We start from the raw sequence: 17912 nt of genomic DNA, 5'->3' as shown, positions 1-17912 counted from the left end.
AAAAATCATAAAGAAGGGTTATCATTGTCTCATACCGTTAAGATTTTGATGCCGAAATTAGAACAGCCAGTTTATTCTTTTAACGGCGTCTGAGAATAATTGATGCGGTTTTGAAAAATAATTTAGGAGCCGTTCCAATCTGCGGAAGTGGATGACCCGCGAAGCTGTTCAGCACACGACACAGATGCTAGCCAGAATTTTCAACAAACGCATAAACTCAATTATGTTCTGGATCGGCATTGGATGGCATCGGCATGACGTGTTCTTCCTAGCGTTCGTCAGCTTCTCGAGCAGAAGGGCGGATCCGAAGCGCATGTTTGGCAACAAATGTTCGCAAAGCCCACATTTCCTTTATGCGCACGGTTCTCCGCGTCGGCTTTGCATCTTGTCCTGCAGAGGGCTTTTATGCCACCACCGCGGAAGTCGACGAAGCCTTCTAGAAAGCGTTCTCTTTTCACATTTCTTTTGCGCGGCGAGTACGATGCGCTCATATGGTTCAGAAATGTTTACTTTCTGCAAGCACGTGTAGCCCAGAAACTCGCCTTCGGGTGCCAAGGTCCAGCCCCTCCAGGAAATTTATTTTGGTTTATTCATTTATGCCTGGGGTTTCCTGCCTACGGATGCGAAGAAATCCCACCAACGAGTCAGCTTCGCCGTAAAAACGAGAAAGGACTGTGGATATAGGGTGCGCTTAGCGACTAGGAGGGGCGTCACCAAAGGCAGAAATATAGCTGGTCTGATGGCGGCAGCTGTGACAGTGGCGACAGTGGCGACAGTAGTGGTAACATCGACTGCGAATTCGAAGACGTAGAAGATGAGGCGCATATATCACAGAACTATGACGCCGAGTACAAAATCGATATGTCGCCTTTTCACGGATCTAAACAGCTTTTTCCCCAATTGAAAATGTGGTCTAGCTTTAGCACTACGCACTGCTGAAATTTCCTAGATGTATGCTTCCAAAATGGATACTACGCGGCTAAGTAAATCAGTCGTGCAGCGTAAGACACTTCGCTTCTGTCAACAAATGTTGCGAATCGATCACACGGTTACACAGCTCAGCTACAAAAATGAACAAACGAAGTTCCTTTGTACTTTTAGGGGCGAAGCTCCTCTTAGTCTAACCTTGTCACGTCTCCGTTGTCCGGCGTAACCACCTTTGCAAACTGCCCACTACTTCGTCTTTGCAAACATTCCACTAGGACCCATCACCGATCCTTTGCAAACTGCCCACTACTTCGTCTTTGCAAACATCCCACTATGATCCATCACCGATCCACTACCTCACCGACCATAAAACCGTTATAATGAAGGGGGAACGGAAGCCACCTTTGCAAACTGCCCACTGCTTCGTCTTTGCAAACATCGCACTACGACCCATCACCGATCCATCACTTCACCGGCCATAAAGCCGTCATAATGAAGTGGGGACGGAAGCCACGTCTAGCTACCACTTACGATTAATAAAATTTCTTGTATAAATATATACAGTGTTTTTCACGTCTTTGATGATGTACTGGGCTATCGTTTTGATTACTGCTGGGCGAAACCACTGAAGATTTTACGGTGTAACCATGAGTGCTTCAGGAGCTTCGCCCATGCTTTTCATCATTCACCCGTGGATATGCTGTGAATTTTTTTTAAGCAGAGCTACGGTAAGTTATAGGGGAAAATCAATGAACTGTGCTTGCTTGAGTGAATACAGTGCGAAATCAAACTGTAGTTGTCCTATATATGAGCGCGATATATAATTAGCCGCATGCGCTGTTTAACTCTACGGAAACACATACGTCATTCTGACAGGAGGGCCAGTGAATAACGGTTGAAAAGAACGACAGCCTTAACTGCTGCCAGTGAGTTACCTTATCAAGAAGTCCTACCCGAGATGAGCTGTGGAAGATCGTACAGCGCAAATCAAACAATACCGACCGTATACATGTATAGGGGCAACTTTAAACAAAATTTTAAAAGGCTTGTCTTTAATCTCTCATTTTATGCATGTTTTTCTTTCGGCAATCACGTAGTTTCGTTTTCTCCAGCAAAATTGGACAATGGCATAGCTTTAGTTGTCGCAATTTAAGCGAACATTATTACTCTTGAAGGTAGTCAGGGAGCAGATCGAAGAAAAATATACAGTCCAGACTTTAAAACATGTATATGTGTTGATTGACACTCGCTCCTGCTGACACGTTTAGTCAGCGAAGCTATATTGGCCATCAGGACCAATGCCATTGTAAAAAGAGTTTAGCCGATCGGCGGGGTTGGCGCTTGCGCCAGACTCCTGGTACGAGAACGGCTGGGATGCACTCGGCTTCTCGGGTATGAACCACTGCGTGTTGCCTCGCTTGACGCATGCGCTCTGCAACCTCCCGGAACGGGAATTATCCAAGATATGCGTCGCATGATGTTCGTTCGCTTTGCTTCCGCTGCGGTTTCGGCTGCTGTGTTCACATAGAGTGCTTCACGGATTGAACTAAAACACACAAAAAAAACTTTTAGTATAACGGCTGGTACGCGCAATTGCTCAAGGTAAGCTCGTTATGTCGCTAGGAATCTGGCCTCCAAAGGTAATGTTGGCTCTGATATAAGCGTTTGAGTCGAAATAACACTGACCTTACGCGAACTGAAGAACTACTTAGCCCTAAATTGTCGCATTTAAATCCGTGAGTACTGCACGTATTGTGGGACAAGCGATGCTTGCTTATTCGCATGGCAAAGACAACTTATTTACATATGTACGCTCACGTGGACTTGCATTCCACATTAAACACTGCCCCCATACACGAACAGTCATCCCTATCCCTCTAATTATTATGCGCCGTTATTGCGCCAGACCTGCTGACCGCTGCCAAGCGCGCACAGTGGGGTTAAACTGCGCGCCCTAACCCGGTGTTGGGAAAGGGGCCAATACCGGGCGACGGGTCACCCCTGTATTGCACTGCGCGAAGTCTGCTTGACCTCTGCCGCGCGTCGACCCGCTATTGCAGAACTCCAGTATCGGCCCACATTTTTTGCTGACAAACGATGACGACACGAAAAATTCCAACGCACGTACCACTTTAGCAGCTTTTCTGTAAAACATCATAGCGAAAACTAGCGCGATGTGATCTCATGCGGTATATATGTGATTGCCTTCAGAGAACACAGAGAAATCAAGCGCTCAACGGCGTTCAGTACGAAGTTGCCGATTCGCTTCGCAGCAGCGGCATTCCAATAATCTCTAATTACAAAAAGGAAAAAAAAAAAAACGCTTAAAACACAGTTCTATGCAGTCATCTACGGATGTGCACGCAGAATGAATGGTGGAAAAGCTTACAAGGGCGAGTTCACCGGGATATTCATTCAGACTAGCCGGAACGAAGTAGCGGAGCGTGTGTGTGTGTGTGTGTGTGTGTGTGTATGTGTGTGTGTGTGTGTGTGTGTGTGTGTGTGTGTGTGTGTGTGTGTGTGTGTGTGTGTGTGTGTGTGTGTGTGTGTGTGTGTGTGTGTGTGTGTGTGTGTGTGTGTGTGTGTGTGTGTGTGTGTGTGTGTGTGTGTGTGTGTGTGTGTGTGTGTGTGTGTGAGAGCGCGCGAAATAAATAGTGTAATAGCGCGCAGTTTTCGAAAGGCACAGGCGAGGCTCTCAACGAAGTAGCAAGACTCATCGAAAGGCGGTCTCTGAAGCTACCGTGCAAGCCGGCGGATATGCATATACACGTTGCTGGTGTTTTTTGTGCAGCAACTCCTAAATAAATGGTCCTTGGTCCTATCCCCAGCGCAACAAATACCTCGCTGCTCAAGACTAAACAAAGAAAAAAAAGAAAAAAAAACAGGGCTGGACGCGGAACGAAAGAATTGTGCAGCGGGGCGGAAAAAGGGAACACGAGGAGAGAACCGTGGAAAGATGAGCGGGGACATGTCGACGTAGACAGCAAGAACAGGGATGGAGAAGAGAACGCAAAAAAGAAAGAAAAAATAAGGGACGGCGGAATATGTCCTCGTTGATCCTTGATCGGATCGCGCTTGCTTGCTACAGAGTGACTGCTCTATACGCGGGATCGATATCACGGCGCGCGTGACGAGCAGTACTCGACGCATTTGCATAGCGAGTTTCCGAGCCGTGTTTGCCGGCGCCGAATTGCGCGCTGCTTCTGCTCCGCCGCTTCGATCGCTCATTAGACGACAGGCCTCACTCGGTCTGCGTCGCCGGCTGCTGTTGCCGCATGCTGCAACACTTGCAGCGCACAGAAAGGGCTCCAGCTAGGAGGAAGGGCTTCGCGTTTACTTCGAAATTGGCCGCGCATCTGCATATGCTCGCTTTCGTAAGCGGAAATTAATGGTTATTTATGCGCTTTTATTTATATATCTCTCTCAACACACACGCGCTCGCATCCTTCGCTCAGATTTGTGCGCGTTCGTTGACGCGTGTGGCTGTGTTACAATTTTTTTTCTTGCTCGCGCACTTTGTTTTATTCGCGGTTTAAGGTTTTGGAGGAAGATATATGCGGGGATGTCTTCGCAATGTATACGCGCAGTTCGTATGAGAAAGAAAAAAAAAAGATCTCGCACGCTGAAATGGCACTCTGGCCTTCCCTATACCAGAGTCTTTGTGACATCATGATCAGTCTTGCTAAATACGAAGCGCGTTTGGCTCGTGGAATTTGGCTCGGTGCTATATAAAGCGTGTGCGTGGCCGCGGCAGCGTTTCGACACGACTGGTAAAGACGGCACCGAGGGTATATATCTTTAATGCGGCTTATTCGCCAAGCTAACAAGATGAAGACTGGTCTCTCAAGAGTGATTGTTACGCAAGATGCCCGCCTTCGTGTTGGTGACACGCGAACTAAAATAACACCAATTTGAGTACGCGAGTTCTTGTTCTTTTTTTTTTTTTGCAGCTAGCGATCCGCTAGGATGTATGGATGGGAAGCAAAGATGACAGCCCGAGACACGAACAAAAACGGAAAAAAGGGAAAGAAAGAAGAGCTTTACATAAGTGAGATGTAGTGCGCGGCACATCAAAGTCTATCAGTGAGTCTGTTTTTACTAAAGAAGCGTAACCACGCGTTAAACGCCTTCTGCGCTGAGGACGGTCTCGAACACGCAGCGTTGAAGGATATTTTTTTTCTTAGAAAGGGCGATTCAATGCCAAGTCTGTCTAAAGCTGTTCAGAGTTATTTTCTCGGTTCCACTAAAACTACGGCATTCCCAAAGAAGATGCTCTATCCTGCAGTAAGTGCAAGCTAAAAGGAAGCACACTGTAAATACATAATTTTTTCGACAGGCAAACGCAAAGAGAGAGAGTACTAACATACAAGTGTTCTACGGATATCCACGGTTTAATGGATTTACACGTTTACTATGCTTGAAAGCGCTATACAGGTTTACAGAGATGCCAGCAGTAACAAAAGTTCGAGATTTATTCATTGCATCGCATATTCTGTCAGTAAGTGATAGTGAGCTAGCGCAGGATCTTAGAGCTGTTTTCACCAAGCGAACACTTACGTAAATTTGGTCCCCTATCATTTCATAGCATTTTGTATATGGCCTGTGCTGACCGTGTGCTGATTGTCCAACTACCATTCTCCCGTTTCCGCTTACTGAAATGAGATTTACACTTAAGAACACACGCATTATACTGACAATATCCTCGGGACGAGCACGGGAAATTCAGATGTAGAAGGGATGATCGCTGTTAATATCATTTGTTGGCTGCTACACACTGAGGCATTTTATGTCACAAGGCTATAGAAGTACATATTTGCACAATAGATACTTCTGATGAGAATTTATCAAGCGTTCGCAAAGCGAGACGCCCAGGCGAATTCGACACATTGGTTCGCGATGGAGTCCAGTTGGCAGGCGAAGTCGGAACTGATACAGTGTAAACACGCGGCAGCTGGTGAAGCTCGGTGAAATTTTAGTGCCCAAGTCCCACATTGCAAGCACACGAGTGCAATTACCGTGCAACATGGTGGACGTCAAAACATTCCCCACCGCTTCCCTCCCAAAATTTGTTTGCATCAAGCTCTATGATGAAAGGTTATCTTTGACGCACAACTTGTGTGCATCAAAGCCTGTGACACATTGAACGCCACAGGTTTATATGTGTCATACTTTGGCTACTGTTTTTTTTTCCAAGTTACGTGACCGCTGTAAAAAGCAACCCCCCCCCCCCCCCCCCCCGAGCATAGTTTCTTGACGTACTCTATAAACTTCGAATATTTTGGAGTGACAAACACTAATTATTCTAGACACTGATTATAACTCTTGCGAACCAATATGCGAACGAGCTTCCAATGCAGTGACCAGCTGAGCTAGCGACAGACTCGTCTAACAGCTGCCGCAGCTTCCCGTGGCGCGGTGTAACTCAAAGTCCCCTCCGACGATTCGGAAAGACAAACCCAGTATGAGGCGCCTTAAGGACGCTGGCTAAGTTTGCCATCATCATCAGCGCCGACGCGATCGCCTCCGTCTGAATATCGGTCGCGATAAACACTCCGCGCACCGAATCGGCAAATGTCTAGAGGCCAGTTAGGGGACGACGTGCCATGTATAGTGGACACGAGGAATAGTCTGGTTCATTGATCTCACTTAACGACCGCTACTCACTGAGTGGGAAGCACCGGTTGCTTTGTATACGCGTGGCAACACTAGGCGCCGTTCGAGCTGGGGCTCTCCTGCCTCTCGCCGATATGAACGCGCGTCCATCAATCTGTCAGTATACGGCGCACAGATGAAATGGCGCGCGATCGCCTTGCCCCTCTCGCAGGGTCCTCGCGTGAGCGGTTGTCCGGCCGGCAAGTGACAAGCCCCACTGAATCACCGGCGCCGCCCGCACCGGTCAGCGTAACTAAAAGAGACTAGGCGGCAAAAGCATTCCTATATATAAGGTCCGGCGTGCGATGGAACAAATGGCCCTCATTAGTCAAAGGCCAACGCAGCTGCCAGGCGGCGATAAAGCTCAATAAAAAGAGCGTGATGTTCCTCATCCGTTTACGCTACAGCGAGGCCCACGAAGAGGTGCGAAGAATGGTTATGGCCGAGAACGACTATGCGGCGGACATTCTCACGGCGGCGCGACCCAGGGCTTAACAACGGTCACTATTGTGCCAGAGGACCTCGCTCGCGCTTTAAGAGTGGCCCCGAAAGGAACCCCGTCCGAGACGATTCAGAGACGCTTCCTGACTTGAACAACCTGAAAGAGTACGCCTCGCGAGGCGCGCTTTTGTGGGTACAGTTAGTTGCCTTCGACTCGTACGCAGTCGTGTAAGCTGGTGGTCACCAGCGCTTACGTTTGCCGTGAATTCAAATACGAACCGGTAGAATGTCTAGCGAGAGCATGGCAACAAAGATTCAGTACGGGGTCTACGGTTCTGCTAGGTTAGGCCGCAAGCGTTCGCAGTTTATTCTTTTGTTCTGTGGAACACATGTGCGTTGAGCGTGAAGATGAATGCTAAATTAAAATCAATCCACAAGACCTAAGTCTGCTCGCTGGATTTGATATACAACGCACGGTAGGTAATCGAATTAAGGCTGACCGCGTAGAGTTCGTTCTTTTAACGAGACCCAAATCTCAGGAAACAAGATTTTTGTTATCTTGTGCTCATTGACAGTTGCGGCGTGGAACTAAACCTGTGGCCACGCGCTCCGCAGCGCAACGCCGCGCCTACTGAACTACCACGGCGATCATAAAAGCTATGGTCTATAGACAAACAGGAATGAGGACGAAATTGTCGAGACTGCATAGACTTTGAGACAGAACGGAAAGACTGAAGACCAGAGCAATTCGGAAATACGTGCGCGTTATTAAATAATATTCGGGATGAAATTTAAGTTCGCTATAATAAAGATATAACTTATCTGGGACGATCGCAGCCATAGTGTTCCATTCTGAAGCTCTCGATAATCTGTTTTTCCTCGGCTACAACTCGCTCATGTTCTACAGCCTCCGCGTCGCTTGAGATCGCCGACCTGTCTGCTAACTTTTCAACGAATCAAATTTGTCTTTCTGCATCTGCCTCAATGGCGAACTCACCTGCGGACTGAACTGTACGAGTTTGCTCTAAATTATATCTATTCTGTGTGCTCGGGGATAAACCTCTTAAATAAAGGGAAGAAAAAGAAGAATAAGGACGCTGAGGTCATTGTGAGCGTACAGCATGCGACTGTCAGGTATCCTAATCATCTTGGCAACTGCGTGTATCTCGTGTTCTAGGTTGGCTATCGGCTTAAGCTAGTTGGGGGAGAGCATCGTTTTGGATAGCACGAATTTATTTATTACGTTTTGGAGAAGCGGGTTTTCCTGCCATGCCATGTCCTAGATTGCAGGTATTAATAACGATACACTCCCTACATATGCAAGCTTCAACCAGTATATAGGCTACAACAATATATGAAATTGCAAAAGCGATTACCTTGACGCATGCCTTAGAGATGCTACGGGCAGTGGCATAAATGAAAATATATTTGCCGAATTTGTTGTACAATAACAATTGTTTCTGGCACTCTGCTCGCATGACGATAACTCCTGCGGCAGAAAGAGAGCGTCGACCCAACGCAAGCTTCTACGAGGCGGCCTATGCTCAGCGCAGGAACGGGGATGCCTGTAGGGCAAGCTATGACACGATGGAGCAGGGCCAATTAGTCTGCAATATCGGTCACTTGTCACTAGACGTAGTGAAAGCCGGGGAATCGACAAATCCAGCTTTCCTGAACGTTCGACACGCCAAGGCCAGACAAGAACTCGAAGGTCGCGATTGGATCCCGGCCACGGCTGTGGAATTTCGGTGGAGGCGAAATTCTGGAGGTTCTTGAACTGTGCGAGGTAAGATGGTCGAAATTTCCGGAGCCCTACACTACGGCGCGCTTCATAGTCATATTGCATTTTTGGCACGTAAAACCTGATCTCATTAAGACCAGACAAGATGGTCACGTGCATTGATATCAGCGTCGCCATGACGATTACCGCCAGTGCACTTTTCGGGATATCTGCGATGCGATGCGGGATATCTGCGATGCAACATGGCATAACGCTTTCTTCCGTCCTAACGCGTCCGAGCGCTCCAGAGTGCTCTGGCGACGCGCGTCACATTTGGCTGGCCGAAATCGAGCGCCCTGAATACGTTCGGCAGGTTCTTTCGAAGTTCCGTGGTCCCGCTCATAGCATTCTAAGGTGCTCTCAACTCCTACCTCGGAGAGCGACCGAGATGACCGAGGTCTGATCACGTGACTCCTACAGCTTGCATTATGGCGTGCCATCAGAAGCGGGTGCATGCGCGGAGCAGCTCCGCGCCTTGTTTATTTGCAATGGAAGACGCGGTGGCGTGTACCCTTTGTGTGGTGACGTGTATGCTCTGAGTGGTGAACTATCTGTGTGGTGAAATATCAACTATCTTAAAACTCGCAAAGGTACTTGCCGCCACGAAAATGTCGTCACGCGAGCGTAATTAGATGGATGATCTATGGGAACATCTATTCTACTTTGGTAGGGCAATTATTACTGCGCGCAGAGCTTATCTTTTATCTTACGCTGTAACCAGCTATAGTTCGGATACACTCGCCAACAACTGCGCGCCACACTGAAACTTGCGGAAGCACGCTTCTCCTCACAAGCACTCATACTGTGGTGAAGCCACATGTGACAAACGAGGTTGGGAGAGGCCGTCGCGAGCAGAAATTTGGGGTACCATGGTCCCAGCGAATAGGAATAAAAATTTGCATAGCTTGAATGCGTAGAATTGCTTGAATATGTTTTTATTGGTCCAACGTGTGCACTTAGGCTGCACCACTTCATTTCAGTCAACACTATCTGGCTGCAAAAGAAAAAAAAAAGCATTCCTTGCGGCATCAATTGGTCCTCAAACGTTTGCTCGTGGCCGTGCGCAGAGCTATCTTCAAAACTGGAAAACGGAGACAGGATTGGCTAATATAATCTGCCATCAGTTACATAAAAATATTTTTTTAACATGCACTTGCGTAGTACCAAAGTTAAAGAGTAGCGATGCTCAAATAAGCCCGGAGAAGGAAAGAGCATGTGATCGCGGGGGCTGCGTGGAATGTTTTCCACAACTTTCTTCTGCCTTCAGAACACTATGGAACAAGTGTCTTAGCTTACAAACATCAAGGAGGCGTTACAACTGCAGGAATATTGTACATTTACACTCGCAGGAAAAAAAAAAACTATGACTCAGCAATACATACCTGAGTCATGGTTTTTTTTTCTCGCCCATAGCGCCTTCAGTGCAGTTGCGAATAAAATGGTGGCGAATGCAAATCTCGCACGTGTACTCACGTGGGCACTTGTAGAGCTTGTTGGTCTGCGATATGTCGCCGGGCGACAGGCGCACGCGCTGGCCGATCTCGGGCCGGTGCCTCGTGGTGGCGTTCTCCTGCGGCAGGATGGTGTCCAGGTGCGTGCTCTTTGAAAACGTGTTGCGCGCGTAGTGCATGATAGACTCGAAGTCGTACGCCAGGCCCAATGAGTTCACCTAGAAAAGAGGAGGTGTGTATATCGAGAACTGACGGCACGACGAAAATTCGCAATAGTGAATCGTGTCCCCCGCGGCGTAAAAACTGACAGGTTCCCTTATGCATGCGCCTAAGGGCTGCTTCACATGCCGCGACTGGAGCGAGACAAAAAATTGCTCCGTTCGCTCTATTCGCTCTGTTCGCAACCGCCGCTAATGGCGGTTTGGTTTCACATGGGCAGCGATTTTCCCTCAGTGACTGGCGAGCACGGTGGCTTGCTGTCGTTCTTTGTAGGAGACACTCAATAATTTTTCAAATGTGATGTAAAAATCTCTGCGTTATGATATTGTTGGGTTTCATGAACGGTAACGGAGAGCACGCGTGTTGTCGTTTAAAAACACTTTCCAATCAAAATTCATTCCGTATAGTGCGCAACAGCGGCCGCAACCAAAACAGACACGTTGGTGCAATTCAGACGGCTCAGCCGGCTCGGGGCAATTTTGACGGGCCCCGACCGCAAAATCGCTCCGCTGCTGCGAACAGAGGGAAAAATTTCCAACGTGTTGGTCGCTCGTCGCTGACCGTTGCGGCGAAGGATATAGCCCCAGCCGCGGTGGTCTAGTGGTTATGGCGCTCGACTGCTGACCCGAAGGTCGCGGGTTCGAATCCCGGCCGCGGCAGCTGCATTTTCGATGGAGGCGAAAATGTTTGAGGCCCGTGTGCTTAGATTTACGTGCACGCTAAAGAACCCCAGGTGGTCGAAATTTCCGGAGCCTTTCACTACACTGCACGACGTCTCTCATAATCATATAGTGGTTTTGGGACGTTAAACTCCAGATATTCTTCAACGTGGCGAAAGATATCGGCCGTTTTTTCGCTGCATAGCAAATTCGCAGCCTGAAAATCGCTGTGTTTTGCGTCGTGTGAAACGGTCTTAAGACGACTCGAAGAAGAGAGCGATCCTGCGTGGCTATTTTGTCGGGCACTTTGTATCACGCGAACGCCGCTTGTTATTGTTTTTGTTTTTTTTTTGTCACGCGGATGCCGCAAAGATGAATTGATCGCGCAGCTCGCGCTCTCACGTGATATTTTCTTTACCCCACAACGCGACCTCAAAACATAGAGATCCAAGGCTCTCGTCTTAAAAGGAGGTTCTTAAATGGTAACTTGTAGCGGCAAAACATAATGCTGGATTCTGATCTTTCGCCGCGCTATCAACCGCACACGAATTGCAGAAATCGGTGCAGTACGAGACGCCGACGCGTCCTTGAGCATGTGGGGCCCATGCGTCCGTGGGAAAACGAAAAACTTCGCCAACGTCTCGGCGCTCTAGCGTGAACGTGAGGAAGTTTTCAGGATTTTCTATATACACTGCCGACGTCTGCGTCCATGGCTTACATAAACCTGACAACTGTGGGCTTCTGTGATAGGGGTTCTAGTTGTAATTTTTCATTTTTTTATTTGATTATTAATTATTGCTTGCGTATTTTTCATATTTGTCTACTTGTCGTTTTCATTATTATTTTACGATGCAGGAGGGGACAAATAAAGAAGCACAACAGGGAGGCGTTAGGAAATAAAGAGCATGTTGGGCGGTGCAAATCATCTGTATTTTGAAAAATGGCTCGCGCAATATGACGAACTGCGTGACCAGTTGCTTCTGTCAAGACGTAATAAAAACTCTTCGATTCCAATGGTTATTCCCGTACCTACTGAAAACAAATCTGGAAACGCTGGCAGGCAGTGGTGCAACGCTTTTCCATTATACCACTGCAGAAACGGCGAGAGTCGGCTTCAACTGGCGCGCGAGGACCAATGTTCCGCCGAGCTATCTGCCGCAAAAATTTTTCAGGTCTAACCACTTTCGTCTAAGGCCTACATGATGCAATTCGACGACGTTGCAGCTAGCTGGCCCGGTCTGGCGTGGCGTGCATAGTATACAGTAAACCAACTGCTACAAAGTTTAAATTAAACGTGCGTTTTTATAAACCTGTTGTATGCATACTTTTTACATCGTTCTGGTATGCCTAAGTGGGTTCAAAGCTACGCTTCGGAGTTACGGCAACATTTCTAGGCCCTATTGTTCCCGCAATAAGCGATCTTGCTGGTAGCTACAGCTTCGCACAAACCTCGCCTCGACTAATGCGAAAACGCCACATATTCAGCGCGAGCACGAACCACATCGCGAAGTGAACAAAGGCGCATTTCTTCTGAGCGGAGCACCACCCGTTTTCCGCACTGTTTGTGGAGGACTCGCGAAGGTAGTAATGAGTCAGGAAAATTAACGAGTTGGGCAGTATCGCGCGTCCGCCGTTTTCTGACCGGCACAGGCGAGCGCGCCGTGCAGTGAGCATGTAGCAAATGACCCTGGTGCGATGCTATTATCTTGGAGCACATACGAAAATTTGCATGTCATTTTGACATCAACTTTTTGACCTTAATCAAGTGACGAGTCCCGGGAAATTATCAGTCACACAGTTACATGTTATACATAATTCTGCGACAGTTATATAATTTCGCGAATTTTCCGCGTTATTCGCAGATAACGATGCACGGACTCATATTTTCGCACGTGTACTGCAAGATGGATAATTAATTATATGATATTGCTTAAAGAAACCAGTCAAACAGGTATGGTATTAAGCAGGGGCTGCGCTGACAACGTTTACGCACCTCCTCGTCGGTGAGCTTGTTGAAGTTGTACTCCTGTCCAGTCATGATGTTGCGGGTGACAATGTCGACGTGTTGGTCGCGGTCAGGCCGCGTGTGCTCGTGCCAGAAGCCGACCACGTGGCCTAGCTCGTGCACCACGATGCCGAACTTGTCGCAGTTCTTGCCGATGGAAATGGCCTGTGCCCCGTTGCCCCGCTTTCCGACGAACGAGCAGCATCTGCAAGGGCAAGTTCACTGTATGAACGACGCTTTATTCTACAAACTTGGACAAGGGAAGCTGAAGCACTTAAAAAAATGATATTCGAGAGTGTAAGGACAGTTTGATCCCTGCTGAATTCGCGAAGCGATGTTGGAGTTGTAAAAAATGAACGCAAATAGCACTTTTTGGCAAAAAACAGAGGCTGTGGCCGCAGGGCTTCTTGAGATGCTGAGCGAACGCTGTGACGCCATCCTCGGTATGCCGCGTTATCTGCAACTGCAGTACTGCTGAAGCGTGGCCTCCTCGATTAGCTCCGGCAACGGCACGTCACGAGTTAGTCACGGAGGCCACGGTTGAAGATACGAGAGACGCTTGCTCATGTAGCGCTCGGCTGTTTGTTGTTATTCAAGATATCGTAGTCTCGCTGCAGAACTTTCAGCTTCACTATACTGACTTGAGCCTTCGTTATTAAATAAACAGCGCTCTCGTGACGCGTTTTGTAACAATCTGGCGCGCTACGGTACGCCACTGTTAGCGCTTTAAGATACTGTACGCTGTTGAGATGAGGGTGTCGAACCAAAATCGAACGCAAACCGAAAACTGTGCCCGAACCGAAATTTCGGCCGCAACTGAAGCCAAACCCGAACCGATATTCTGAAAGCGAACTAAAACACGAACTAAAAACACAGTCTAGATTAAGTAGGATATCATCCCTGCGTCGCATTGTTTCGCTGATCCTTTTTGACAAGTTCTTCTACCAGTCACTCCACATTGCACCATATATCTTGGCCACACTCCCGCGTTTTTCGCTTTATACTGGGCACCACTTGCAAGGAACCCGTCCACGCAGGCGCACTACAACTTTTTCTTAATCTTTGTTTTGCCGATCATCGAATGACGGGAACAGCCTGCCCCGACACATCACCGAAATCACCTGTTCATCAACATTTGCTGAAAAGCTAAAAAATAATAGCGATGATTGGTTATATCCTGCCAGTATCACAAAAAATTCGCAATTGTAAACCCCGCCCCTTATGTAATATCTCCAATGTGAATCCAAATAAGGTAGACGTTCAGGGGGAAATGGAATCTTGAAGCGATGAAAAATCCTTGGAACACGCAGTGTCGATGGAGTCAACGTTTCGACAAGCGGGCTTGTCTTCTTTAAGGCTTGAGTGGCAGCCTTGAAGAAGGCAAGTCCGCTTATCAGAACGTTGGCTCCAGCGAAACTACGTGTTCGAAGGATTTTCCATACCTTCAATGTGAGATCTTTAAGGAAAAAATATTGGGGCAGCCACGCACTAGCGGTGCGAAGACTCAGGAAAGCAGCGGTGCTGGTGGCGTTGCCCTCCTCTTCACCCTCACTTCCCTTTCCCGCCCCTTACTATACTATACTATACTATACTATACTATACTATACTATACTATACTATACTATACTATACTATACTATACTATAGTAGACATGGCTATGCTTGCTCTCTTTTTTCTACCTCTTTTTATGTCTGTTTCTTTCTCTCTATGTCTATTTCTTTCTCTGTCTTTCTATCTTTCTTTATTTCTCTCTCTCTCCGTACTCGTTCTCTCGCCCATCAGAGTTATTGCATCCCACGCCGGACAAATCGGCGCACGTGTTCTGGGAGCGAAGCACAATATGTAGAAGAGGACGAAGAGAGCGCGTGCCGGTTCATGATGATGATAGTTTTCAGGTCAAGGCACACGGCAAAACGAAAAGCTTAACAGCTCCGGTGTGATATATGTGAAGCCTTCTATGTCAGCAGCCGAGCACCGTAACCACTGAACCACCCCGGCGGCGAAAATCCTCTGCATATGTCTATATGAACCATGCAGAGGCCGTCGTGGCTCCAACATGGTGCAAGTAAATTATTGTCATGACAATGTTACCACAGCTCGCGCGTAGGTTTCGTCGTTTTCATTCTACTCGGCCAAAGCATCCCCAAAGATTCCAGCTCGATGTAACTGTGTGGGTAATTGTTCATCATACAGGTAGCGATAATTTCAGCGGTGGCGCATTGGGCGCGATTCCAGTTTGAGGCAAGAATCCCTGCTATGAGGCAAAGGTTAATCGATAGAAGGCGTAATTAAGAGTGTTTAGATTGGGGAGGTGGGGGGGGTCAAAAGTGAGCAGGGAGATGGCCGGGGCGCCCGCGAATGATATACGTGCCCGAAGAGAAGGTCATGTTCATTCCTATGCGGGCATTTATGACGGAGAGGGGTTTTAACCTAGTAGGCGCGTCCGAAGCTTTCCCCAGAGAGTTGGCAAAAGTGCAGTTTGAATTGGTCGCCCGTTGGAAGAGAAGTATCGCATATGTATCGCATATTCAGCTCCGTTATGAGCACTACGGGTTAACTATAGGCATCAATAGTTTGCAGTCCGCGGTATTTGAGGTATAAAGCTTAATTCTTGCGCAGTGAGTAGGCCTCATATGAGTTTGCGCAGTGAGTAGGTCTCATATACGCCACTATAATATACGTTACGTAGGCCATGTTGTAGCCAAATCCTGACAACGAAAACGACCACGCTTGGTTTTATGCATACATCGGTAGAAGTCTCACCGTTGTATAAAACGGCGAAAATTCAAAAGAAAATAATTAAAGTAGAATACATGTACCATATTTGCTACCGTCAGCGCGGATAGCATTTAGGCGCATTAGAGGCAAATGTGTTTGACACGACTGAGGACAAATCCCACGCAGAGCTAAGCAGTATCGCGATACAAGAGTATCGCGATAGTATATTGAGATACTTTTGCGTATCTGTATTTCTTTATCGACATACATTTGAAAAATGTATTCGTATCTCAGTAGTGAAATGCTTTTACGATGTGTCGAATGTATCGCGATACTGTGCAGGTCACGGGTATCTCGCTACATTTTTTGTCGGCATTGGGCTGATATGTTTCGAAGAGAAAAAGAAATACTTTCCTGTGCTAAGCCAAGCAAAGGCGCCCATCCTGTCCGCGACACAGGGAGATCGGCAAAGGGTTTCCCAAACGCACTGAATGGCACTTGTGGTAAAGCGTTCGACGCCGCTGACGGCAGAATCGAGGAGGCTGCGTTGACGAAAGTAGATCTATCTCAAGGCCGGTGCAGCACCCCTCATTTTTTCCGGGCAGCATGTCGTTGTTTATTAGTTATATATTGAACTCCGTGTTTTCCGATAAATTCAGGAAAGTCCCATAGACAACGGTAAAATTTTTGAGTGTTCGGATTAATCCGATAAACTCTGACATTACCCTGATCCGTTCTCCAGAGAAAGGGCATGTTCTAAGCAGTCATTGATACATCGGCCGGTTTGGCCGATATCAACTTTACCTCCTGGCGTCAACAGTATCTCGCAGACAGCACCCATCGCACATTTAACAAAGGGCTTGTCGCGCACGGAGCGAGAGACGTCACCGTATGTAGGGCCCCCGAGAGCGCTAGACGACATCTTGATATACGGTCCCCTGGCGTAACTGGAGTGCGTCAGACGACATACACACCTCTTAAAGTATGCGTGCGTCGATAACAACAAGCTTTAAGGTTGTGATACGCATAAACGTCGGTGTTTTGTATTTAAATACTTGTGCTTGTGTGTATGTTTGTATTTGTGCATTCAAACTTTCCAGACAACTAAAATACGCTTTGTACGTTGTGATGTTTTCGTGTTCAGATGTCATTTCACTTAAGACATTGGAGTATTCAGAATAACGCAAAAATGAACTCCGAATATCGGAGAATTGGAGATTTACGAAAAATAACCTCCGATAAACGCCGAATTTCTGCAAAAAAAAAAAACCGGAAAACACCCTCCAAGTTTCTAGAAAAATGAAACCCGAAGACACGTAGCTCTTGTTATATAACACGAACTTGTGCTCGCCTAGAGTGGTAGAGATACTGTTCTATTTCGCAAGTATTGTGTTGAAGCCGAACCGACACTGTCTTGAAGACAACCCATTTGAGAAGCTGCTGTTAGTGCAATGAACGCAACATCAGCAAAACAGACGGTGTTTGTAAAATAAAAGTGCACTTTTTCTGCATTCGCTGGTGTTCGTTAGTGATTCGAGCGATATGTATGACCTGCATATTTTATTTCACTGCAACATTATTCACAATATTTTGCTGCACTTAATAAATGTCTCTGCCGGAAATCAGCATCCACATAAATCAAAAGTATTTCAGTATGTGTATTCTTGTATCTGTACTCCTGTATTTGTACTCCGGGATACTTTTTTCGTCTTTCTGCAAAAGTATCTTCAAAATATCTCGCTACGTCAAAAACAAATGTATCTCAGTATCTGTATTTTAGGCTTCCAGCACGTGTATTTCGATATCTGTATTCCGGAATACTTTCCTGGGTATCTGTGGACAGCCCTGATCCCACGACACTAAAACCTCGCCGTTGATGAAGCGTTCGCACCTCTCATAGATCTGCGGGCACGTCGTCTTTGGCGTAGGCCTTCCATCGCTTCGCGGTCTTCTCGCAGCCGCCGTTGCCTTTCCCGTTCCCTAGTATTCTCTCGTTGTACGTACTCGGGGTCTTCGGCTTGCCGCCGTCGCTTCGCAGCCATTTGTAGGGCTAACTGTT

General features: G+C 47.3%; 1 protein-coding gene and 1 non-coding gene across 2 annotated transcripts in view; one reads left to right on the top strand and one right to left on the bottom strand.

Annotated features, from left to right (window-relative positions):
- LOC119389720 (bone morphogenetic protein 1) overlaps positions 1-17912 on the bottom strand; it is a 604284-nt gene that overhangs the window by 149381 nt on the left and 436991 nt on the right. Inside the window, exons 5-6 of the mRNA XM_037657125.2 lie at positions 13123-13339; positions 10274-10469 (exon numbers count right to left, since the gene is read on the bottom strand). Of these exons, the coding sequence (XP_037513053.1) occupies positions 10274-10469; positions 13123-13339 (413 nt within the window). The remainder of the gene's footprint in view (positions 1-10273; positions 10470-13122; positions 13340-17912) is intronic.
- Trnas-gcu (transfer RNA serine (anticodon GCU)) lies at positions 11057-11129 on the top strand. The gene has a single exon. It is a non-coding gene; the product is annotated as a tRNA-Ser (tRNA).

Source organism: Rhipicephalus sanguineus, chromosome 1, assembly GCF_013339695.2.
Source record: "Rhipicephalus sanguineus isolate Rsan-2018 chromosome 1, BIME_Rsan_1.4, whole genome shotgun sequence".
In the NCBI taxonomy this organism is placed as follows: domain Eukaryota; kingdom Metazoa; phylum Arthropoda; class Arachnida; order Ixodida; family Ixodidae; genus Rhipicephalus; species Rhipicephalus sanguineus.
This window is presented reverse-complemented; position numbering and strand designations above follow the sequence as displayed.